This window comes from Oryza brachyantha, chromosome 2, assembly GCF_000231095.2.
Source record: "Oryza brachyantha chromosome 2, ObraRS2, whole genome shotgun sequence".
NCBI classification, from domain to species: domain Eukaryota; kingdom Viridiplantae; phylum Streptophyta; class Magnoliopsida; order Poales; family Poaceae; genus Oryza; species Oryza brachyantha.
The window spans coordinates 19,955,448-19,982,094 of NC_023164.2; the positions used below are offsets into that span (position 1 = coordinate 19,955,448).

Genomic DNA, 26,647 nt, shown 5'->3' on the forward strand with positions numbered 1-26,647 from the left:
GAGTCAAGAGACAAAGCTAGAGCTCATTAGAGCAGGAATCACAAATTTCAAATACGAAGGTTAGAAGTTCACAAGATTTTATCCTCAATTTTTCAAACGAATACAAAAATACTCCATTCAAACTTAACATTTAAGTGGCTCAAAAAAAAACAAAACTTATCATTTAATCCCTCAGACCAGCCAATAAACGCAACGCAACCTTTTCCGTCCGGTGCCCAGAGAAGACACATGCCAGTGCCACACACACCCACCTACGTACGTACACGCCTCGCAAGCAGCAGCGCAAGCTGTGCATGCAACCCGCATCGGGCTGTCCCCTGTACGTGCGTGCAAGCCGGCAGCCGCATGGCGTCTTTGGCCGCGTTTTCGCAGGCGACGGCAGCGGATCAGAGCATGCAGCGACGCTCGAAGCGCACAGCACGCATGGACCGGCCGGTACGCGCGTACGTACGTGCCGCCTGCCGCGAGCGCGAGGCGAGCCACACGCACACACACACACAAACAAACTGGCAGTAAATAGTTAGAGGTGTGTGTACTCCTAATTAATCATGTGAGTTTGTCCGCTAGGCTCGGGTCACATGGTGACCCACGACCAGAAAAGCAGCAGTGCGTTATAACACAGGCTAGGATAGGGGCCGGTAGATAGTCCCCGGGTCAGACTTCAGCAGAGGGCGCACCAAATTAAAGCGGCCGTTGTCTGCGTACTTGCACGATGACAGTGTGATGCAAATGCCGTTTGCTCGATGTTAATCACGGCTTAACTCGGTGGTCTGCTTGCTACCGAAGTTAAAGATTTGTTCGTTCGATAAGTAGTAGTGTATCAATCGATACTAGCACCTGTGGGCAGCAGCTGGGTTCATAGCAAAGTTGTGAATTACTGACCTGCTTACGTAAGCGTCATCTCTTCGCCTCGAATAAGTATAAGCGAAAAGGCTTATTAGCGGCTAAAAATAATTTATGAATAAAACTTTTATATACGTCTTTTTAGTAATCTAAAATTAAATGATAGAAAATCCCCAAAATAACCATAAGAGAAAAGATTAGGAGCTTAGGCTCGTAATGTGTTACAAATGAACTAAATGGTGTTTTATTGACTTTTTTTTGGCACTTCATAATTGTAAGTTCACCTACTGAACTTACTCTCATCGGGGTGATTATTTGATTTTTTTTTCAAGGAAAATGTTTCGCTGCATGCTCATTTTCACCGAAGGTGTAGGGAACTTGATCAGGCACGGTGGTAGAGCCGATGTTATCGTGTATGTAATTCAGTCATGACAAGGAACAATATGATGTGAGATAAACTGACATCCTTTTTATCCACAACGGAGCATGAACATTTAATAGTACTAAAAGCCTTAGCAACAATTATATCTAATAAATTGTATTCTTGTTTGAAGTACTACCTATACAACATCTCCAAGATATTTCCCCATCTAATCGAGTGATTTTATAACAATTGCGTTGGGTTTTAAATCTAATGCCTTACACAGAATACCACTCTTCTAACTCAAAACTCATATAGGTACCTAATCCCTATTGACCTTGACTTGCAAGATATGCTCACGTTGATTTGCCTACCACATCGGTCTCCCACCTTGTGGCACCAATGTCTCTCTAGTGGTACCTCTAATATTGTTTAGCCTCGCCATCTAGCCCTAACACTGACATTGGCTTACTCCCTCCATCCCTTTGCCCCTCTTCATGTAGTTCCCCTCTCCTCTATCATCTTTATCATCATCGGTGCCCCTGCAGTGTCTTTCCCCTCCATCTATGGTGGCTATTGATGTTAGTTCTGCTACACCTAATTAGTATCCTTTTTGTTTTCACGTACCCTCCACCATGATCACTTTCCACCATGCCTCATGGCCTTCCCGTCACCCATGTCCATTATGCCCCCTAGCCTTCTTTTAAACCTGATCCTTCCTAAATTAACTAAACAAGCCTAACCTGGTGAGGTGGTCGTTGCCACTGCCATCACTGCCCCTAGCCTTCTTCTAAGCTTGGCCCCTCATAAATCAACTCGAAAGTCCTAACCTAATGATGTGGTAGTCACGTCCTTCTTGTCGAGGGCCGTCAAAGTTGTTGTAGGGTTGTCGGTAGGCTACGCTAGCATAAAACAAAATTTTCTACCGCGTAAACCAAGAAATCATGAAAGTTAGATATCACATATCATTATTCCCACCTGTCACACAGGGCAATGGAACTAGTCAGAGTCGATCTATTCGACAAAACACGTGCGATGTAGATGAGGTTGTCGAACTTGACGACTCGATCATCTTCCCTTCACGCGAGCATATGCTTCTTGTAAGGACACACTGATCATCACCACAATACATTAGCGCCTTTGCCTATATCCACAAGTACATGGGGTGGAAAACCAGACATCAGTTTGCTAGAACTCATGCGCAACTAGGGTTTGGCTTGGGGAGGGGGAGATATGTGGCTAGGACTTTTGCCTTTATATTAATCTTGTAGCCTCGCCCTCTGAATATAGAGAGTTTCTAACTAGAACTTTCATATCCACCAAGAACTCTATTAAAATCTTATCCAAACTAAGGCCATATTTAGATCTCTATCCAAATATGTCATTCCAACCCGTTAAGTGTGCGACCCAAAAATATATTTTTGGTTCATGTGTCAACAACAATCCCTGGCATAATATGTTGACACTTCTAATGTACATAAAGACCATATCGACTGAACTTGTAGTGTATGTACAAATTCCTTTGCCACATAATATCGATTAAGCTCAAGACAAGATGTGTGCTATCATCTCAATAGGTCAATAATTTTCTCAATCATAGGATAGATTACTCAACTTGTGATTGACTACTTAAGGAACTAGTATGACCATGCACTTACATGATCTATTATTTCAAGGGGCACATTGATACCTCTCATATTTAGAGGGGTATATCCCATCTTGATCATTCACATCTCATTGTATGTTTCATGATAAACATGAAAGCTAGTTTTATATCTAACCAATTACAAAACATCGTTTGGCAGTCCCAAGTGAGTAACTATGCATGTTTAGAACCATGATAACCTCAAGTTTAAGGATTCTGCATCAACACTACCGAAAAAAAACTGTATCATATATAACTCTTACATTGTCTTAAAAATGGGTCTATTCAGCAACATATTCTTCAATATATGTCCATATATTGATTTGGTATATTTATACCATGATTTATGGGGTATGATCATTAATCAATATTTGTGTTGATCGTATAATCATATTTGTTCCACAAATGATACAACTAGTAAAGTAGGGATCATTTAAAAGTAGCAACATATCCCATAAAGAGTTCATAAATAAGTCACATACTCGTTGATCAATCACAAGTTATCTATTTTAAGAAACAAAATAATATTTTATCATATTATATTTATAAACATAATAATACAATCATCTCTATTATTGTCTTTAGGGCATATCACTGATAGTTGTTGCTGGTCACGCGAGTTGGAGGAGAAGTAATCTCAATGCATGAATATTGAAGTTAATTGGATGGTTCAAAATATGTAAGATTTGTTAATCAAATCTTCGTTGGATGGCGTTTAGCAAATATGTTGAATCAATAATAATCCTTAATCCTTTTGTTATATATCCTGTGGTCTCCTAGTCTCAACTCTCAACCCTCCTTGGTATTTCTATTGCCACCTCATAACAAAGGTGTATTTGAACCCTTTGTCTTCCGATCATGATCATTATCTTCGTCGAGGTCAAGTGGTGTCATCTATGAAAAATTGGTTTGTTGATATCCTGTGTGACTGTTTGTTTAAGCATCCCAAGATGGAGATGGACTAACAATTGCAAGGCATAGTGTGGTAGATCTTCACTGCAGTCATAACTATCAAAATTTTGACCATTAATTTTACATTGCAATATATACATACTGTGTGTTTTCATAAAACAATGTTTCGAAATCTTATCCGGGTCTTATCTTAAACATTAAATATTTATAATCGGAGTAAGTAGCAAACAATAAAATGAAAAAATTTTAGTGAATATAGAATTTTCACGTAAAATGAGCTGCGTTGGATTTGTTTTTTTCCTAGTAGCAAGTTAGTAACGCGCATGCATTGAATCAATAAGAAACAAAAAAAGTCCAAATTTAGTATACACTCACACGAAATTAGCTACACGGTTGATTCCTCCAGAAGGTTCATGCACAAGAAAACAGAATTAGCATGCCTTGAAGTATTTCTTTTCTCATTTCTCAAATATTATCTATATTGTAAATGATTTTTGTTGATAGTTTGGAGTAAACTTCATTTCTTCCTTGATCACAGGTGCAACGCCAGCGATACATGCAAGTGCATTAGGCAATTCTTGATTGTCACGATTGACTACACACTTGACATTTAATTTGAGATCACCCAGTGCACAGGAAGTTAAAAAAAATGCAAAACCGCCATAATTCTGCATTCTTTGGAAGACCATCAAACCAGCTATATTTTTGTTAAAAAAAATATAATGCCAAATTAATTCCTGCTTGATCAATTCTTGAGCCATATCCTCTAGATGAGTCCATGCATGAATGTGTGAAAATTATAGATCGGGTGTTTTGGTGATTTACCAAAAATAAACAGGAAGATCAATTGCGTCCAGTTGTTATCATGCAAAAAAAAAACAGAGAGAAGAAGTTACATATCTATATCCTACAAAAACAGAAAGCGATTTGCACATATGCGTTTTTATAGCTGTAATGGCGTAGATTATCAAGCAGCACATCTATAATTTTGATATGTTTTATAGCCTGGAGCTACAGGAGCACCCAGAAACTGGAAACTGTCAAACCAAGAGCCCAAGGAGGAACTGAAAAGAAAAAATCTGAAATTTGTAAAAATGGAAAGGAAAAAAAAAGAGAAATAAATAGGGGAGAGAGAGAGAGAGAGAGAGAGAGAGAAGCTTTGTAACTTCCCCCGCAGCTATCTCGCTTGCTCTCGCCATCTCACCAGTCTCCTCGCGACGCCATTGTAGCTACCGCAAAGCTCTCTCTCCCCTCGAGCTCTGCTCTGAGCGAGAGCTCTGGGCCTCGGGCCATGCCGAAGAACGCGTGCAAGCTCTGCTGCCGCCGCTTCGCTAGCCCCCGCGCCCTCGCGGGACACATGCGGTCTCACTCCGTGGCCACAGCCAACGCCGCGGCGGCGGCTGCGGTGGCGGCAGCCACGAAGCTGCAGATCTCGTCGGCGTCGTCCGCGTCGACGTCATTCACCGCCGCCGATGAGGAGGAGGAGGAGGACGTGGGATTCAAGAAGCCCCTTTCCATCTACACGCTGCGGGAGAATCCCAAGCGCAGCCTCCGCGTCTCCGAGTACGCCTTCTCGGACCGCGAGAGCGAGGCCGAGTCCACCCCGACGCCCGCCGCCAAGAGCGCGCGCACCGGTGACGGCGAGCCGATGAGCTCGTTGTCGTACGTGGGCACGCCGGAGGAGGAGGTGGCGCTGGCCCTCATGATGCTCTCTCGCGACACCTGGCCGTCCGTCGGGCGCCGCGGCGGTGGCGAGTACTCGGACGACGGGAGCGACGACTGCTACGCGCTCCCTCCTCCGTCTCCCGCGCCGGCGCCGCTGGCGGAGAAGCGGACGCGTTTCCAGTGCCCCGCGTGCAAGAAGGTGTTCCGATCCTACCAGGCGCTCGGCGGCCACCGCGCCAGCCACGTCCGCGGCGGCAGGGGCGGCTGCTGCGCGCCTCCCCTCGCCCCTCCGCCTCCGCCTCCGCCGCAACCGCAGCCGCCATTGCCGGAGCACGAAGCGGACGAAGAAGACATGGACGGGAAGGCGGTGCCGCACGAGTGCCCCTACTGCTACCGCGTGTTCTCCTCCGGGCAAGCTCTGGGCGGCCACAAGAGGTCTCACCTCTGCTCCGCCGCCGCCGCCGCAGCCCATGCACAGACAGCCGGCGCCAGTCCTCCGTCCCAGGCCAAAATTCTCGGCATGATCGATCTCAACATCGCGCCGCCCGTCGACGAGGTGGAGCTCTCCGCCGTGTCGGATCCCCACTTCCCCAACAATCCATGTCTTTGAAGCAAAGACCAGACTTCGCAATGGCGGAGGTGATCTGAGGTGAGGCATAAGTCGAAGAAACAGAAAGAATAAAAAAAGAGGAAAAAACAGAAGGATAAAAAAAGAACATATTTTTTGCTCCTTAGTTAATCTGCTCGCACCTTTTAGTATTCCATTTATTTGTGTTCAGATTTCAGAATGTTTAATTAATTAATATGTTTACCATTCCGTTCTCTTTTCTTTGGCCTGTCTAAGCCATGGAATCGATGTAGATTTCAGCAACTGACAGCAACCAGAGCCCCTGTTCTTGATCTGCTGATCCGAATTCTTAGCTGAACTGTTGCTTTCTGTTGCATTCTTGATTTTTCCCACAGTCCCTCCAGTCTTAAAACCCAGTGCCTGCCAACAAAACAAAAGCACAAAAGAATGGCAGCAACGGAGGAGTAGACTACACTATGCTTAGCTAGCTTTTGCATATAGTAGTAGCGTCCAAAGCCACCACCATTACAATGTCATAGCAGTGCCACTCCTGCTCCTCCTGCTTTGTTTTGTTTTGTTTTGTTGTGTTGTTCTGCTCTTTTCTTCCCTTTAGCTTCTGTTGCTGCCACTGCGCCGCACACACCACCTGCATGCGGCGTCGCCAACAGTAGCGCTGCGCCTGTCCATCCTGCCCCCCCTCTCTCTCTCCCTGCATGTGGACCCAAGTGATGTAGTACATCGTACAAATGTACAATGCATCGTATGTTAAGCCCTGTGCTAGACACAAATACGGTGTTTTTAGATGCATATATTTTCTTTTCTTTCTGTACAATAGAAACGGCAAAGGGGCTCTTTTTTTTTATGTAGGTCTCGCACTCCATATTTGGAGGCGGGTAGTTAGAATCTCAGCAACCGGTGGCACACACGTGGCATACCGGGCCCCACCGCGGTTTCACTGGGGCCCCTTCGCTGCAGCTGGGATGGTCCGGTCATTCGTCCATCTCCGGTAATCCTGGGGCGATCAAAATTCTATCCGGGGGAAATATGGGGAATGAATTAAAACAGCGTGCGTTATGTTTGAGTGTGCGCGTAGCATTTTTACCGTGTTGTCTTTGACGTATCGGGCGGAAGCCCGGGGGGCGGCGCGCGTACCGAGGCGGATCTCGCGGGCGAAATGGCTGGTGCACACGGGCGTGTCTGGTCCGTGTGAATGACAGGTGGGGCCCACCGTACGGCATCCTGCGGGTGGTGGTTGCGGGCGTGTGGCGGACTGGTGGGGTGGGGGGGGGGGGGGGGGCATGGGGCCCGGGGGGGGGGTGGTTCGTGCTGCTACCCCGTCGTGGGCCGTCGGATCGTGATCGGACGGATGCCGTTCGAGCCCTTGGTTCTTTTTAATTGACCACGTTAACTCCTCCCCATGATTCAACACTTACTAAATTACTATTAGCACACACGTTGATTGCACGAGGAAAAAAAACTTGGTAGCTAATGATTGATACGCTTGCTGATTTAGCGTACGCCACTGTCATGTAGGGATATACCATTTGAGTATTTAAATGTAATATTACCTTTGTGCTAATAATGTGTTACGTACTAGATCTAACATATACATATTTTCACTTCTATTTATGCTTATAAATTAAAATTAAAATTAAAATTTTAAATTAAATTTATAGTAGATTTTAGGGATATTTTATTTTAGTTTAATTTTAACCTTGGTTGTTTAGATTGCTAAGAACATCTTATATAATAGTTTTATTCATGATTTTTTTCATTTGCAAATGTCATTTGACATTATCCCGAAAAAGCCAAAATCATCCCTAGAGCAATGAGACTTAGCTAGTGGAAGATGGCACCAAATGGTGCAAGCCGTGCAGGTGCACGGCTGGACGCTATATACGTATGCTCGCTGTCCTATTCCCAATGGAGACCGGGGAATTCTTCCTAGCTCCTCTCGATCGAGTAGTAGTATAGTGACACCTGAAAGTGATCGAGCCAGTTGTTTGGGTAGAGCTATTCATGCTTGCTATAGCTAGATCGATCGCTGGAAAACCAACCAGGCACCAACCTTTCGTACGCAGTACTTCCAGGAAAATGTAGGTGCACGGCAGGTTCCATACAATGGATGCACGCGTGATTCCGGTTCGTTTTTGTAAAGTTGCTCACACAAGTCGCATGGGGGTCGGGGGGTGTGTGTGCTGGTCATGGCACGTAGTACGCTAGCTAGTACTCCTGCGAAAGCATATCTAAACAGTAACCCTTTTCTATTGCACTGTTGGTCAGAAAGAGAAGAAAGGAAATTATTAAGAAGCTGTTAGCTTGTAACAATTTTATTGTCATCTGTATTAGTCCGCTCCACATCCTGAATATATCTAACTTAAATTATACTTCCTTTATTTTATATTATAAAACATTTTAATCATGTTTAGATCTATCCATTAATCAGTGTGTATGGTTTATCTATATGTCATACATTAGCATTGATTTAAATTTAGTCAAGACTAGAAAGTTTTAGGGTCTATTCGGTTTGGAGAAATTATAATCCATAAAAATAGAAAAAAAAATGGAGGAATATGAACGTATGTTCACATCAATCCATAAATTTTTTTCTAACCCCTAGAAAAGAAAATGTTGTTTTGATTTTTATATTCTTCATCCTTACCCACCAAATGGTGGTTTCATATGAATTAATACACAGGAATCCAATCATTTTTTTTACTTAAAACTGAATACCGAATAGGCCCTTGCATTTGTTAAACGGCGGGGAGTCCACAATGATTACGTCGATGGAGGAGATGATCAGCCCATGCATGTATATGTGTGTAATGCTTTGCATTGCATTGCATGGTAACTTGGTTTCATATAGCAGTGCTGGTTTGGTCCATAAATGACAGCACCAGCACATCTCACGATCGGGTGTGATGCGTGGCCATTAATGGGGGAGTTCCTCCGTGTGATGGAAACAAGCAAGCCGTGAAGTGGAGCACGCATATGTTGTTCGGTACCTCGTCGCGCTTTACGCTGCCCCCCCCAGATCTCGATCGATCGCCGTTTGGGACGGACGGCACCGCGGCACGCACAAGGCACAGCGTTTGGTCCACAATCCACGAGCACTTCGGATTTGTGCTACTGCAGTTCCAAACTTTACAGAATTGCCACCAGAATTGTCTAGTTTCTGCTTAAACTAGGGAAAAGTAATTCATGCGTTACAAGAGGGGTTTAGAGAAGTTTAACAGCAGAGCCTCAGCCGACTACGCTATGTAAACTTGGTACTAACATATGCACATCTACTGTAGATACCAGGTTGACTAATAGTAATATTTTTCTCAAGTCTCTTCATCTCGTTAATATATATATTTAATGCATCTATCTTAGAGTATGTATAGAGCTAACTCTTATATAAAAGCTAACACTTTTTATATTTTATTTTCTCTCTTCTTCATAAAGCTTATAGTTGGCAGTTGGCTTGCAGACTGCTACTGGTACTATACTTGCTCTTAGTTTTACTGCTTGACTGTCAATGGATGGTGTGGTGATTTGTCATTTATCTGGACAAACGTGCTGCTGGATTGGTGAAGAGACAGCAGCGAGTGTTATCTTTGATCTAGGCAGAGCAGGCCATACTTCCAAGCCATATGCCGGATCACTGGAAAATGGAACTACTCATGCATGCATTCAACTTACCCAGCTTGTGCCTGTGAACATGTGCGTGAGAACACTCTCGGAGCAGCGATCCTAGCTAACATTTGCACGCTCATGGCGAGGAAGATGGAAGATATGTCCTCTGTAAAAGCTTTACATCTTGTGTGGGCCTTGGAGAAGACGCAAACCTGGCTGGTAGAGAACCAAACAACCGGCGAGCATTGCTACACACAGCCTGTAGAGAATTTTCACAGTATCTTCAGTTAAAAGAAGATAGCCATAAAAACTGCCGCTAACCCAAATGCGTGTGCATGCCACCACCTGTAAATCCTGCACAGTTGGTCCGGGTTGGAAGCAAGCACTGAACTGAAAAAGAGACAGGGTAGTTAGCGCTGCAGGAATGCATGCGGCAAACACAGCAAAGGCAGGAAGCATCGCCTCTGATCGGTGTTATTCTGTCCTGAACGGGGAGAGAGTTCTTGCTTTGTCCATTAGCCACTATATCAAGCCAGCTTGTACTACTACCGACGAGTTTGAGAGACCCCTGGTGCGTGTGGTGACCACCGAGCAGCTTTTGTTCAGCTGTGTTTGGGGGTGTGTCTGTGTGTACTTGCAGTGTAGCACGCTAGTAGCAGCGTTGTGGCAGTACATGGCATCATTGTGTGTATTGCCTGGTACGCGACAAATTGATGCATGTGCCTAAGCTAGCTACATGCCTAAACAGGATGCAGCATTGGCTTGCACAGCAGTTGGTCTCTCTCTTTGGCGTGACTGCAAGCTCCCGTGCATTGCATGAAGGTTCATCAGCTGAAGGCGCATGCAGCATGCTCCTGAAACCGAATGATTTCGGTCTTTTTTTCTCCTCTCTGTGTGTGTGTGTGTGTGTGTTCAGGGAGTGGTTTCAGATGCAAGTAAAGTTGTGATTTTAATACTGGTAGTTGTTTATGTGCTATGTCAAAGGAAATTTTGGGATGTTTAGTTCATGGATCTGTACCGATCAAATGTACAGCTTATCTTGTTTTACCGGGAGTGAAATGCCTAGATTCTACTACTAGAGCAACCGGAGCCTGAAGGCACCTAAAGATGCTTTGCTTTCGTTTCACTACTTACTGGTTACTCACAATACAGCCGACCGACAGAGGCAGTCAGGGTCATGATTTTTCAGATGGCAAAACCATGGAGTTGCTACTGCCATTGGCTATAGATGGGTAGCCTCACGGTACAGCTTGTGCAAAAAGCATGATTCGTATATGGATGGTAAAAGCATCTACCATATCGCCAGCGTTTGCTGATGTATACATGGTTCAGTATACCCAAATGTCTGAAATACATATTTAATTTTTTTTCGCTAGTATTTGTCACTTAGTCTCTTATGATACTATCACAATATTCTAGTATCACTTTTTTCTGTGGGGGGAGTTTTCTTACTTATAAATTCATTATTTACACGGAAGTATGTGATAAACTTATGAATGAAATTGATTATCCTCCTGATTTTGATTTGTTGAAATTAAGGTTGTGTTCTTTTGGAACAAATTAATTCCCAGTTTTTGCACGTGCTTCCCGAACTGCTTGGTGCATTTTTTACAAAAAAATATTCTATCTCAGCTTTTGCATGTGTTTACGATCTCAGCTTTGTAGAATAAATTTTTAATTTTATAATAGTTAATTTTATCGTTTATACTAGTATTAGATAGCTACAAAAATTACATAGTATTTCATCTTTCAAACATCGCCTTATAGTCACTGCAAATTCCTCGGTTGGTATAATGATGGAAATAATCTGCCTATAAAACTTACTTTGCAGCAGAGGGTTCACAAAACCGGGGAGAACAACTTGATTTCCTGTTATTTCACATTGGCTCGAGTTAACAAACTATAAATTGGTCAAGGTTTTTTTTAAAAAAAAACTAAACTAAATTTTAGTGTCTGGCAAACTTTCTTTGGATTTTTACGGTCTTCAAACGGTTTCCACCAAAACCGCTCAAGAGCGGTCTAATGAACTCTCTTCAGTTTTGGAGGAACAAAGGGGATTCTAGCGGCTCAGGAGCGGTGTAATGAAAATGCTATCGGCAACAAATAGCCATTCCGGCATTGCGTGGGAAGAGGACTACTAGTATCTCTGTTCTCTTCTCGTGTGCCGAAGTCACACGCTCATCTTTTCGTATTTGCTTATAAGATAAAATTTATATTTTTAATTCTAAATTTAAAGTTGATTTTAAGTTTTTTCATCAAAATTTCCTTTCAAAAAAAGTTTTTTCACCAAAATTTATTTTTTAGCATTATCCTTTAGATTATTAACAATATGTATATAAAAGTTTTATTTATATTTTTAAATTTGTCTTTATAAATATATCGTTTGGAATCACCCCTCAATTGTCACAAATTATGGTGATAGGTTCATTGTTAGTTTCTTTTTTTTGTTCTTTGCTTTTTCTGAATTTAGCCGTGTGCACCTATACGTAGAGGCCGGAAGATTTTATTGATTAATGAAATATATTCAACCATCTTTAAGAGAAGTATTCGATCAACAAATAATTTCATGAACATCTAGAAACTCAGATGCTTAGTCACTCACAATGCACCTAAGAATACTATGGCTGTCTACGTTAGCAGTGACACAAAAGCGCTTAACTTGTTGGGTCCATGGTCGCCATTGATCAAGTTTTCAACCATACTTAAACGAGACACAGATGTTCTTAGGAACTAGGATGCTTATAATAAGTGAAAAAAAAATCCGTGACAAATGTCAGACCCATGATCAAATAATAATAATAATAATAATAATAATAATAGCTGAGTTGGAAGTTTCAAATTAGGAGCTAAACGATTAAAAAAATTAAATTTTCTCTTAAATTTTGAATTTAAACTTTTTAAGTTTCAAAATTAGTCTATTTATCAAACACTGAAACACCGCCGCGTGCAGCGCGCACTGCGCAGACAAGATGTGGTCGTCCACTCGTCCCGTGTCCGTGAGTTACATAAATGTAAACGCAGAGCCGTCCGATCGCATCCAACGGCTGAGACGGAGCTCTAACATCGGCGTGGGTACAAACGCAACGTTAACCTTCTTCCTCCTAGGTCGCGCCGCGCCGCGCCGCCCCACCGCACCCTCCCCTCTCGATCCCCTCCGCGCCGCCGCTCCTCCACGCCGCGGCCGACGTCGCCTCCTCCCGCTGCCGACGCCGCCTTTCGCCCCCACCCCAACCGCTCCCCTCCCGCCGCGTCCCCCTCTGACGGGGCCCGATTCCGCGGCGTGGGCCTGTGGAGGCAGCTGGCGATGGAGAGCGGCGCGAACGCGCGGCGGCGGCGGCGTCTGGTGGAGAGGGGATCCGATCGCCTCGCCTTCATCACCGGCCAGGCGCACAGCCTCCCCTCCGACCCGCCTCCAGGTAACCAGGGGAAATCGAGTTGTTCTCCCTCCGCGTTAAAACTAAAAATGAACCCAAATTCGTTTGTTATTACAGCTGTTCCGGAATCTGTAATCTGTTGCTTTCGCATCCAGATGTGACCACGGTAGCTATGCTAAGATGATCGCGCAGTTCTGTTCTCGGAAACTATGCGTGCGTCGATTACTTTTCGTAGGCGAAACTCTCTATTAGGATGGCTAAAGAATACAGATGTGGTATACAGTAATACAGATCTGTGATTCGCTATTAGGTTTGGAATCTCATGCGCGGGTTAAAAGCTGACAGCATTATACAATCTGGTCTGGATCACGGTGATACAAAAGATAAAAGTTCATATTTAGGGTGTTGGCGAATGGGAGGGAATGCTCTTCTACTGTTGGTTTTGTACATATCTTTGTTATTAATGAAATGAAATGCACCTGCTCTGCATTATCTTATCATACAAAGAAGATCATTGGACGCACAATTTGGTGTTGTGTAGCGTGCTATCTGGTTCTTTTCCACATGCTTTATTTTGCAATTAACTTGCTTAATAGAGCACAAAGGTGTATTAATATATTGCTTGGAGATTTCAAGAGGAACTGCTTATTTCAAACATTTAATATCAAAGGTAAGTAGTATAGTACTACAGTTCCAAAGCGGGGCCACCAAGTTTCTGACTGTGTTTTTGTCAACATAATGAAGGGAAAATAGACTGCCCCGTACCTTCTTTTGGGGCATTTTGGTTTCTTAGACATGATAGAAAAAAAAAATGATACTAAGTTTGTCATGATTGTAAGCATGAGATACCCTTGGACCTTGATTCTGCTATTGCCCTGTTTGGTACTACAGTTGATTACACTGCATTGCAGAAGTATGTATTGTTGTTTTCTACTAGATTACAGAAGATACCTAAGCAGTTAGACCAGAAGAATAGTCATGCGTGAGGAAATAAACAAGGCTTTACTCTTGCATGAACTAAAATTTAATGGCTGAGGTTAATAATAAGCTCTCCATAACAGCATAGAAACTACTATTGGCCCTTGTCATGTGCTATTTATCGGTTGTCAGAAAATAGTTTTTCAAGTCTTTATACTTTTCATTAACTATCCATTGGTTTTTTCATCTCATTTCTAGTATCAATCTACTCATCGTTACCTTTGACCATCTATTATAAGCCTGTCTATGTGAGTGTTATTTGTCACCTACAGACTGTAATAATTTTGTTGTCCTAAGTTTCTCTTTGTATATCTTATTCTTAGCTTAGTTGATGCTTTGCAGATTCACCGCTTAGTACTGTTGACGCTACTGCCCCTCAACTATCTCAAAGGCAGGCAAGTGAAGGCGGCATTGATAGTGATAATTTCAGCAATATAACTCAGCTGCAGAAATCAGAACCTAGTAATGTAGTCCGTGAAAGTCAAGTGTCTGCCAAGGCTCGTCAGGAAATTCATCATGATGACCTACTTGGAGAACTCAAGACAAGGAGCACAGTTTCTGAAATTCAGCCAGTAAGCGAAACACCTTTGCAAAGGCATGGTGAGGAAACCCTTAGCAAAAGGATCAATCATGATAGAACAGCAACTGTGCCAAGGAGGGAGATGGAAACGAGACACTCTGTGCCTCCAAACCAGTCTATCCAAGCAGAGAATGCATCTTGGTCTATTGAAACTCTGAAGGAGCACTTGAATTTTACGGCACACGAGATTACACAGGCTATATCAGCTACTGAGTATAACCGGTTTTTAGCTTCTGTTACCATTGCCTTTCTGGTGGTTCTTTCAAACTGGGGCCTGGACATTGGTGGTACTATCACCAGAGTATTAGTCGGTACAAGGCCACTTCTATTTCTTATTATAACGAACATAACCATTGTCTTCACTTTGTTGATGGAAAACAGAGACCCAAACGTTAGGGGAAGATCAGTTGGCAGCAATCTTGGTTCTGCTGATAGCTTAGGGCGAATGCTGGAGATCGGATTGTTGCTACAGAAGTCCCTGGGTGCTCTCACGATGGACTGCAGCATTTGTGCTGTCATCTTGGTTTGTTTTCTCTGAGTTTAGAGTGTGTACTTTTGATAGGGTTCCAAAGAAATGGTCCCTGCTTTGTAAGTGTACGCTGCTCTATCTCTCGTTCAATCTTGTAACGTCCTTCTCTTTCTGATTTATTTACTATTATCCCCACATATAGAGCTGAACTAAGCCAGTTCCAAGAGCAAATGGGTGCACGGTGAGGCTTTTCTTTGTCCGCACTATTTCATTTTATGCATTATATGACTGAAATTTAGTGAAGTTTGTATAGGATCTGGGAAGATGAAATTGCAGTGAAATTTGCATAGGATTTGGCAAGCTGAAATTTTAGTGAAGTTTGAAAATGATCTAACTAGCTAAAGGGAAATATGTACTCCTTTACCTAGGCTGTTGATATGTAGAGAACTGGAAAGCTCAGCTGGGTTGTACCGCAGCGCAGGAGGGTTCGAATGATTTGAAAGGATAAGACAAAACTTAATCTATACCATGAGTGAGTTAATATTACAGAGGGAGAGCAATTTCTTATACTACCTCAGCTAATTATGGCCGTAGATGATACAGGAAAAAAGTAAAGTACAGCGTTATATTTATTACTAGCTAAATACCGATGTTTTGTTACGGAGAAATATGAATTATACACATGCATGCTAGTATTGTTTAGAACTTGTTTTTTAAGATAAAAAAATAGAACCGATATATAAGATTATTTTGAAACAATATAGTTGTTACTTTAAAAAAATATATTTATTAGACGGTAGATTAACTGTTACCATCGTTACCTTCGTAGTATAGATTATTAGTCTTGGTTTCTCACTTGTCCCTCCTGGCGCGAGAAGTAGTCCAACAGCTTGGAGGACACATCCGGGAAGACGCGAATCGGGCGGCACTCCCTGTTGAGGCAGACGATGGTGGCCGTCGCTTCCAAAACGAGCTGCCATGCATTGCATTTGCATTCGATAAAGATAGAAACTAAGAGTCTCATCGTTTCTCATAAATTTCACAGGAATTTTAGAGTAAATAGTTTAATTTCTTTAAATTTTCTGTAAAAATCCTTTAAGAAGAGGTCTTAAAAGGCATGCGTGCATGTGCGATTACGCATGTTAGACGTGCGTACTGATCAAATTCAGTGCGCACGGAAAAAAAAAACTGAACTCTGGCGCTATGAAAACGTGCAGCGCACTGCATTCGCATGCACGTATGGTATCCAGCACCCTCTCCATTTTTAAATATAAAACGTATTTTTTATTAGGATAAAGTATTAATTTATTAAAATATTAGTTCAAAAGTGTTATCATAATAAAGAACTCTTGCATACGATCTAATAATGTTAACTTTATATCATAAAAATTATATTGCAATTGATTAATCTTTAGTTAACCTTCTATCGGAACGAAAGAAAATATATCCTATAAATTATATTCTATAAGAGTAATCTTTAGTCAAATCTCTATCGTAGCGAAATAATATATATCCTATATTGGAGTTAGTAATTACCTTGTGATCCGGCAAAGTCTCGATAAATTGCTCAGCGTATATCCGCGCACCCTTCACCTGCATTGCCACCTTGACAACAAACTTCGCCCCGCGCTGGGAATAATATTGGTTAATTAGTCTCTAGCCTTTAATGAACTAAATTACTGAAAGCATATTTTTTGGGCTCTTTTACAAGGACAAGAATCGCCGATCCCTGCTAGAAGTTGGTGATTAAAACTAAGTTTAGTTGATCGTCAACATCAAGTTATGTGCCAGAAATAAAATGATTAATCATTGAAACATTCGGAAGAAAATATGAAATACGGTAAAATACTGGTGGAAACATTTCACTCATGAAACGTTCAATTTTAATGGTCAAAACATATATTTCTCTTTCATGAAATATATTATTATTATTATTATTATTATATATATAAAATATAATAGTATGAGATCCTGTTATAATGATTTGGGACGAATACATGGTATAATGAGATGAGCTTAGAAGAAAAGTCATTTCAAACATAATGTTTGGAGACATTTTCTTATTGTCAAATGCTTCCGTGCTTGCCACATGCAGATAGAGATGGCAATGAGGACCTGCGACCCGAGACCCGATGGATATTTACTCCATTAGGGTATGGGTACGAGCTAAATATATTACTCGTGGGTAAGTAATTAGCAAATACTTTCACCAGACGGGTACACGGGTATGGAAACGTTATTATGATTTCCATACCCGTTTACCTATGGGTAATAAATACCGCAAGTTTAAATATATATCATGGCCTAATATCAAATTAGTCTAGCCTAATTAACCAAAACTATAGGTATTTAAACCATCCATACATTTTCCACCATACTGTATGAATGTGTGATGTCCTAAGTATCTAGCGTCTATGCAATATACTATATAGAAACCATGATATTTAGATTGTTTTGAACTTTTGCGGGTATATGGGTGACCCGACGGGTAAGGTTTACCCAAGCGGGTATGGCTATGAGGAAATTTTCTTACCCGTGACGGATATGGGTATTTTAATGGTACGAAATTTTAGTAGTGGGTATGGGTATGGGATAGCAATACCCGATGGGTATTTACCCATTGCTATCCCTACATGCAGAACTTGCAGCCGCATTGTTTTGCTAATCCGCCTTACTCGTTGGTCTAGTTTAACCTCTAAATAATTTTAGACTTACTCACCCCCCCACCCCACAAAAAATTATTTAATAATCCGTAGATAAAGATTTGTTATATATATATTCTTATCATTCTAAAAACAAATATTATAATATAAAACCAACAAAAATCCCTAAAACCAACTCAATAATTAATTTCTAAAATTTAAATTCTGGTTTATATTTCTTTGTTTTACGTGTAGTGATTAGACAAGGCTGTACTATCAGGTGCTAACGCGCCATGGGCACCTCCAATGCATAGTGCTTAGTGAGGTATTTAACAATATGATTAAGCTAAGCACTATACTTAAACAGCTTTATAATGCTTAGCTTAATCATATTATTAAGCACCTCACTGACACTATACATTTGAGGTGTGATGTAGTGGGCTTCGACGCTTACGCTACGTTCAATTAGAAGCACTTCTATTTTGCAGTCCTACATCTTACATACGAGCTCATGCATATTCTACCCATTAACTTCCGTTGACCTGTTTTATGTAATAAAAATTATATATATCCATAAAAATTAATCTGACGTAAAGTATCACCAGCCTTAAGTGTTATTCATAATAATTCCTAATTAGTCAGCGCTACACGTGCAGCCTACCGAAAATAATGAAGGTCCACCAATAGGAAGCAATGGTAGTTTGAGTTTTGATACTTCTTCCCTTTCAAATTGTATTTTGTTCTAGGAAATCTCATACCAAAAGGTATCTATGATAAATTATCTCGTTACCCTGGTATATTTCAATTTTTTCTTTAAAGCAGCCATTAACTCCTATAAACAACGATAATCCCTCACCGTGTGTGGCTAGGGGTGGTAATGGGCTCAATTATTTTACCAAAAAAATTTAAGAGCCGGGTTCAAAACAGGTTGAAAATAAAATTTATAGAGTTTCGAGCTAAATTTTTTTTAAGAATTAAATAGGGTTGTGAACCCATGGGTCTTGGTCCATTCCCACCCCTATGTGTGGCTGGATTGATAGACACTTTCCATATTATCAATTAATCACTTTAGTCTATTCAGTTATTCTAAGTAAAATCTCTTCAAATTTATAAACTAATATAGTAATTTTCACAACATCAAATTAGTGTTATTAAATCCACCATTGAATATATCTTATATATTTATTTTGTGTTACAAATGTCGCTTACCCGTTTGATGATGAAAATATGTACAATAATTGTGCATGCCTCTATTTAATTTGTATCCTTTCCTTCATAGCTCTATATTAGTCACTTATTTCGATTTTTTATTGAAATGATCACTTATTTTACCGATGAGCCAACCTTTAAACTAGTGAAGTGCATATATATATATATAACACACACCTTGAGAGGAGTCAGGTACTTGAGGTTCTGCTCTGAGACTGCCATCGAGTTGCCGGTGCACGCTATCGTGCATGCGCTGACTCCAAGGACTGCAGCTAGCTCATCTCGTGCTGCAAGCATATACGGAGTACGCGATCAGTGATTAGTTAATTCAATAATGTAAACAGAGGCCGTAGAATAAATGAAGTTTTTAACGCTGGGTACGGGTATTATAGAAGTTGTTGAAATAAGAGAAATACTATGATTGTTGAAAATTTTAGTGGTGTATACGTTTATGATTGGATGAAAAAGGAATCTAGTTATGGTAGTTGTTATACTTCACAACAATTCTTAAATATAAATTATTTTATTTTAGAACATTACAGATATAATAGATTCTTTCTTTTTATTTGGTTAAAGTCATGTATGACTTTACTCCCAAGCTTTCCTGATCTTTCTAACGTACTGTTTACTGGTAGTAGAATCAATATAGACTGTTTATTTTCTCTAACCCATTGAATCAGATTATTTATAATACCTCCTCAATAGTCAACTACTAGTAATGTGGAGTAATATTTTTTGTTAGTAATACAACTCTGAATCAATGATCGAGAACACCAGCAGGATAGGCAAACTTGTGCGCAGCAACAGATTTAACCTCGTTGGACGTAACTAGCATAGACAGCGTTGTTGACAACGCCGTACTGGTCCAGCTCGCAGTCGCGGACGCTCATCTCCAACTCGAAGAACCTGCTCACCGGCCTGAATTGCATCCAAATACACTACACGTGTTCAATAAAACGATTATAAACGGACACCGGCCAGGTTAATTCAAGGCCAGTCAAAAGGCTGGGTTTCATTTCATTGGTTTAATTACTTAACAAGTTAACAGCAACAACGCAAAAAGAAACAAAAAACAAAAAAAGGGACCAAACCAAAATGCTGAGCAGCAAAAAAGAAGGATGAAAAACCTCAATTCGCCGTCCAGGCTGGTGGTGTTCTTGGTGTTGTTGATGGAGACGGCGGCTTCATGGGAGCGGAGCTCGGGGGCGGCGCAGAGAGCCCGTGCATGGAAGCGACGCGAGTCGCCGGCGGCGTGCACGGCGAGGCGATGACGCCGAGGAGAGCTTAAACTGCGGCGAGGCCAAGCTGATCCTCCTGCACGGCGCAGGGCATCTCGTTGCGCGAGGCTACCACTAATTGGTCGCTGCATGGTGTGATAAGCTAGCCGTGTGGTGTGCTAGCTCGATTCTTCTTTGGACAGTCTCATTATATAGAGAGCAAATATTCAGTTCGTTCTTACACGTACGTGATCTGATCGCATTGGACGGTGCGTAACGTAAGGCTGAACGAACCGCTGGTGATTGTCTGCATGCGCGTCTGACATTTTTCTTCTTTTTTTTCTTGTCGCCAAAAACCGATAGCAAATTACGATACCGGGGGTGAAGCTATAGGATATTGGATTCGGGAGTACTCCGCACCGCAGGCGGCTCGGCCAATTCGATCAGTCGTACGTAAACTCGGCCTCATCCGCACACTTTGCCAACATCAACGAAGTTGACAGATTAGACTTGACATAATAAATGATCTATAAATTACGTCCAGTCATATATTTAAAATTTCATTTTATCGCATTTACAGAATATTATTTATCCTATCAATTACTTTATATTCAAATCACTCCCTATTTTATTTATATCTACCTCTCGCTCCCTACAGTATAATTATTTAATTAAAAAGTAATGTACTAACATGACGAATTAACTACTAACTCATCTTTTTCTGGCGCTAGCGGACCCCGACGAGACGAATTAATGGCTAACTCATATTTTTCCAGGGCTAGCGAACCTCGTGCCACCGCTGCATGCTTCTTCCCTGCCAGCGCGGCCTCTCCCGTGCTCGCGCCTCCGCGCACTGGCGTTGCCTTCCCTCGCTAGCACCGCTCCTCTCTACGCCACTACGTTTCCATCCATGGAGTTCGCCGCTGGCGCCGATCTCCACCTGTCCCGGAGAGAGCTTAACCGTCACGCCAAACTCCGTCATTGCTCTCTCCCCTCAGCCGCCGACTTCGCCATACTCTACCGTAACTCCATGTTGTTTCATCATACAGCGTCACGATACCAGATGATACCTCATCGGGTACCAATTGATAACAAGTAGTTGGTATCAACTGGTTTCATATATGGTACCAGGTGATACCAATTGGTTTCATTTGGTAGGTGGTATCATCTCGTTTTAGCTACTCGCGGTGAGATAGCGGGACATGAGAGCGCAAGGTGCAGCAGATCAAGGAGCGGTGTGACAGTGAGAGGCACACAGAGGCGCACGGCGGCGTGTGTGCGTGACAACACGCACACGCTGCAGATGATAGAGGCGTGTGGGTTCATTGAGTAGGATTTTTTTTCTATTGTTTACGTATACCGATCGGGGATCATTAAAGTATCGCGTTACTGTAGCGGCATCCCGTACTGTATCAGTTATCATATTTAATGATGAATATTTAAGTCATTTTGTTATAACTAATTTGTCTCAATCTTACTAGAATTGCATTAATATTGGGACGGAGTGAGTATTTCATACGTCACTTTGATTTTGTGCTAAATCAACTACTATATATTTGAGTTTGGTTATGTTTATAGAAAATGCAAAACATCTTTAACCCAAGACAAACATATTATAAAAATATATATTTTCTTCTGGGTATGATGAAACTAATTCAGTGTTACAGATGTTAGCTATTTTTTTAATATAAATTTAGTTAAATTTAAAGTCGTTTGACTAATATAATGACATGACATGTAATATGAAACGGAGGGCAGACCGTTAACATCACGTCTTAAAAACACAAACAGAAACATATGAAAGGAATGCAGAACAACGTGATCTGTTGAGCATCACGTTACTTGTGCTTTTGCATTGCACCACACGTACTTCAGAAGTTCAGAACTTTTCTCGTAAAGACCTGCCTGAGACAAAGCTTGTGATTGCACGTCTCGCACTTGGTAAAATGCGGATTGTAAAGAGCAGAGACAGCTACTGTTTGTTTAGAACAAACAGACAATAAAGCAAATAAATGATTACAACAGTATATATAGTTGTTGTTTGTTTGATTGTTTACAGGCGATTTAATGTATACAGACATACATGATATGCCTTGATCATTATATGGTATTTTACTGCTTCGCTAATATAATTGATTATCAAGCATTAATAAGAAACACATTCACATGTAAATGTACGAGTCAAATTCACACATAAGAAACTAAGAAAGGTAACATGTATATACAATAAACACTTAGAGCACTCTAGCAATCAGAAAGCACCATCTAATAGAAAAAGAAGTGGCCAAAAATGGGCTATTTGAACATGAGTTCAGCAAAAGCAAATAACATAAATTAAGCTGTTCAGTAGTCATTTTTTTAATTTTTAATTTGATTTGATTGTGTTTCCAAGCACATGATTTGTTTTAGAATCATCGATGTGATGGAAAACGGGGAACATGTAGAGATATGCTTATATTACGATATTAAATTATATTCTAAAAAAACTTGTATTTTGAAACGGAAGTAACAAACCGAGTATATATTTTTGTTGGAGTGAGTGAATCACTTTTGTTTATCAACATAAGTTTTTAGTCGTACTTGTCAGAGTATGCAACTTAATTAATATAGTAGTATCAAAGTTAGATGCCTGAAGTTTGAATCCAAACTGGCGTGTGATCATGCCCCATCCAAAGATCTTAGCATGCAGCCAGCATGAAAACCGCCCATTAGGCACAGACAGACCACACTCATTTGTGATCCTTCTGCCTCAATGCATGATGCAGAATAAGCAGGTACAGCATAGCTTGTTAGGTTTGGGAGATCATACTGCTGTCTTTTTGTTTTTTTATACTTATAGGTGATAATTTAATTTTTAATCTTAAATTTAGAGTTAATTATAAGGCCCTTTATCGTAGTTTATTTTTCAACTTTAACTCTTATATCGTTAAAAAATATATAAAAGTTTTATTTATTTTTTTAAAACAAAATTATTTTTTATTTTAAAAAAGCCAAACAATCGTTCCGTTAGTCACCGCTCTTCCTTGCCCGAGAACAAGTCCAGCAGGTTGGAGGATAGCTCCGGCAACACGCGAGTCGGACGGTGCTTTCTGCTGAGGCAGATGATGATGACCGTCGATCGATTCCGCAACTGCCATTGAATGCATCACTGTTGGAAAGTAATTAAGCGGATGTTTAGTTCTTAAATTTTTTTCTAAAAAACATCACATTAAATCTTTCTATATCTAAATGAAGCACTAAACATAAATAAAAATAAGAACTAATTCTACGGTTATGGGTGAATCGTGAGAAATCTTTTAAGTCTAATTAGTTGATAATTAATCATAAGTGTTTGATCCACATATGCTAATGATAAATTAATTAGACTTAAAATATTCGTCTCGCGGTTTTCAGACAAACTATGAATTTCGTTTTTTCATTTATATCCAAAAACTTATTTCAACATTCAGTCAAATGTCTAACATGATATCTAAATATTTTGAAATAAACAGGGCCTAAACATTGTCGTCACAAACTGCTTGCGTGCATATTCGACTATGCATGTTCGAAATGTGTATCGGAAATGCAGTGCACACGAAAAAAAGCAGCGTTGCTACATGTACGATTTTCTTACAACAACGAACGGTCCAACGCTCCACCATGCATACTTGTACCTCACGCCGTCAGCTCACCTTTCGGCCTCGTATCGTGTTCCATCTACTCCGTACAATAATAATCTTATTTTTTATTTTTTCTGTGACCATTTGTTTTATTTAAAAAATTTATAAAAAATAAAAAAATAGTCATGTATAAAGTATTATTTATATTTTATCGTTTAGTAACAATAAAGATATTAATCGTAAAAAATTTTCAAATAAAATAAATGATTAAATATTGAACACAGAAAAACAAAAAATAAAGTTATTATTGGACGGAGGCAGTACGCAATCGTACTAGAATCGTACGATTAGTACGTATAGCATTTGTGAAAAAAAAAACAGAGAGAGAATAACTAAATGCGCGCTGGCTTCTCTTTTCGCCGAGAAAAACGTGCAGCACTGCATCTAGCACGGCATTCGCATGTGGTCGTACGCTAATTAATTGCCTTGCCATCCGGCACCGTCTGGTCTCGACGAATTTGCTCGCCGTATATCCGTTCTCCCTTGATCTTTCCAAGTGCCAACTTAACAATGTTGCAACAAAACCCATGGTAGATCATCTAAGCTTAATTAACGAGTTTTTTAACCGTCCTTAAAAATTATCTCAAGTTACCACACACGTTTTAGTGTAAAAAGAGTGAGTTTTACTCCCATATTTTCTTTTGTACCTCGAGGTACTGGTACCTCGTGATACCAAATCATTTCTGATCGTTGGATCCAACAGTGTACATATTATTTAGCTAGATCCAATAATGAGAAACGATTTGGTATCTCGATGTACAAACGAAAGGATGAGAGTAAAACTAGAAAAGAGTGGTAACATTGTATCTCAAGTTACCACTCTTCTTAAGATACTAAAAATTTATATTAAAATTCTTGGTACCTTGAGGTACCTTTTGAGAATGGTAAAAAAAACTCTTAATTAACAGTTTACAGGCTTTGATTTTAAAAACGGAAGTACCTTCCAAATTTTGAATTAATATGATTGTGCCGTGGGACAATTTTATTATCCTCAAGAAGCCGTCGGGGAGATAAATTTTGATGAATTAGATGTTCAGATCGATGCAGCACGCAAACTGATTTTTACGTGGTATGTTCATGGGTGCAGCAGCTGATTAACCTCGTTCGATTTATGAAGGATTGACAGTGTTGTTGACAACGCCGTACTGGTCCAGCTCGCAGTCGCGGACGATCATCTCCAACTATGAGTAGTTTGTCGCCCTGAATTGAGTAAAAATGCAAGTAAAAAAACATTAAGTTAGTTTGAGGCCGGATTCCGTTAAATTAATATATGGGTCTTAGCCCATATGAAGATTAATCATTTAGAAAAATCATAAAACCCCATCTTATAGGATGATATGTGAGAAAGTTTAGTATCTCTAGGAGAGAGACATCATTATAAGCGGAGATGGCGTCCTAGTTATTTAAGACATATATGGTAGAAAGAACAAGTGGAACACATGGGCGCTCGCTCGAGCTGCCAGGCCAGGCCCGTACACGCGACATGTGTGTTGCCAGGCCAGGTCCGTACACGCGACATGTGTGTGAATGGTCCACTAAAATTAGGTCCTCGTCCTTGCGTAGACATAGTTATGTTTTATTGTAATTCAATTATGTTTTATCCAAATATCTCGTACATGTAATGACACTGTCTGGAATCTAGATAAGGTACGCTAAATGTTGAACGTGAAGTTAAAAACCACTGAGTTTAAACGCGATATTTATAAATATCATTACGCTAATGTTAGTGTTATCCTTTGCACGAGGTCAAAATAACACAGGCAGTTGGTCGGCCCGCCTCACCCAAACTACTGTGAATATGAGATTCTTCACAACCAGACTACCAACCGCTTGCGTAGTGTGCATTTTTGCAGTTACGTGTAATAATCTTCAAAAATTAGAGGGGACATGATCCCTGGTGGGTGGGTGGGAAGGAAGCAACTATATAGTGATCTTCAATTATTGAAGAGTATAAAAGGAGAAATATACTGCAGAATATAAGACATTTGTATTGATCAGCGGACAGTATATATAGAGTTGCACGTTGAGTCGTTGATTAGATAAGGAAGGATCTCGAGATAACGAATGAGTCCATACAAATGAGCTACATCCTAATATATGAAACCATGGTTTAACCGATGGGACTAGAGGATCGCTGAACTAGGAGTTTGACTGATTCGACCTTGATCCAACTTTTTATTACACCTAGAATATTATTCAAGCAAAGCAGAAGAGTAGTATCATGGTGAACTAGGAGTTTGACTGATTCAAACCCCGATTCAACTTTTTATTACGACTAGAACATCATGCAAGCAAAGCAGAAGAGTAGAATCATGGTGAACTAGGAGTTTGACTGATTCAAATCCCGATCCAACTTTTTATTATGCCTAGAATAGTATTCAAGCAAAGCAAAAGAGTAGAATCATGGGTAGAAAGTAAAGATGGGTCATTGGATATTGGATATGTAGACAACAAAGTGGCATCTTTAAAAAAATCTACAACTAACCATAAATATTAGGTAAATATGCAGCAAATTGGTAAGAACAAAAAAGATACTTATTGACATGAAAAACAACAATAGAATATAAAAACAAAAATACTACTAGATGGAATCACTAATATGTGTGATCCTTCTTATCTTCTTTTGCTCCATGCATAGATATAATGATGTACACCATCTCCCATCTCTCCTCTCATTTTTCACACCTTGTCTCCACACTCTCTCCAGATTTGGCTGGAGATGGAGAGTGACCGAAGCGACGGCCGCCGCTACAAACCTTGGGCGGCAGCACGACTAGTGATGGAGATTGGACATGGCAGTTAGTACTGCAAAGCTTCAGTGTAGCGGCACAACTTACGTATGAGGGCAGGATCAGGTTGGCGAGGCATGAACTGATGCTAAGGAGCAGGATAACCATATCCATTAGC

The 26,647-nt window shown here is 40.7% G+C and overlaps 3 protein-coding genes across 3 annotated transcripts; 2 read left to right on the forward strand and 1 right to left on the reverse strand.

The window, feature by feature from the left end:
* Positions 1-4,771: 4,771 nt before the first annotated feature.
* On the forward strand, positions 4,772-6,235 carry LOC102708970 (zinc finger protein ZAT1-like). The gene has a single exon (XM_040521176.1). It carries the CDS (start codon positions 5,053-5,055, stop codon positions 6,034-6,036), a length of 984 nt encoding a protein of 327 aa, XP_040377110.1. The 5' UTR covers positions 4,772-5,052; the 3' UTR covers positions 6,037-6,235.
* Positions 6,236-12,760: 6,525 nt separating this feature from the next.
* On the forward strand, positions 12,761-15,509 carry LOC102720677. The gene is made up of 2 exons (XM_006647572.3): positions 12,761-13,028; positions 14,307-15,509. Exons 1-2 carry the CDS (start codon positions 12,917-12,919, stop codon positions 15,080-15,082), a joined length of 888 nt encoding a protein of 295 aa, XP_006647635.3. The 5' UTR covers positions 12,761-12,916; the 3' UTR covers positions 15,083-15,509.
* Positions 15,510-15,567: 58 nt separating this feature from the next.
* LOC107303564 (acyl-acyl carrier protein thioesterase ATL4, chloroplastic-like) lies at positions 15,568-19,793 on the reverse strand. The gene is made up of 4 exons (XM_015833382.2): positions 19,679-19,793; positions 19,042-19,151; positions 16,550-16,642; positions 15,568-15,986 (listed from the first exon to the last, which is right to left on the reverse strand). The coding sequence occupies exons 1-4, from the start codon at positions 19,791-19,793 to the stop codon at positions 15,852-15,854; spliced, it is 453 nt and encodes a 150-aa protein (XP_015688868.2). The 3' UTR covers positions 15,568-15,851.
* Positions 19,794-26,647: the final 6,854 nt, after the last annotated feature.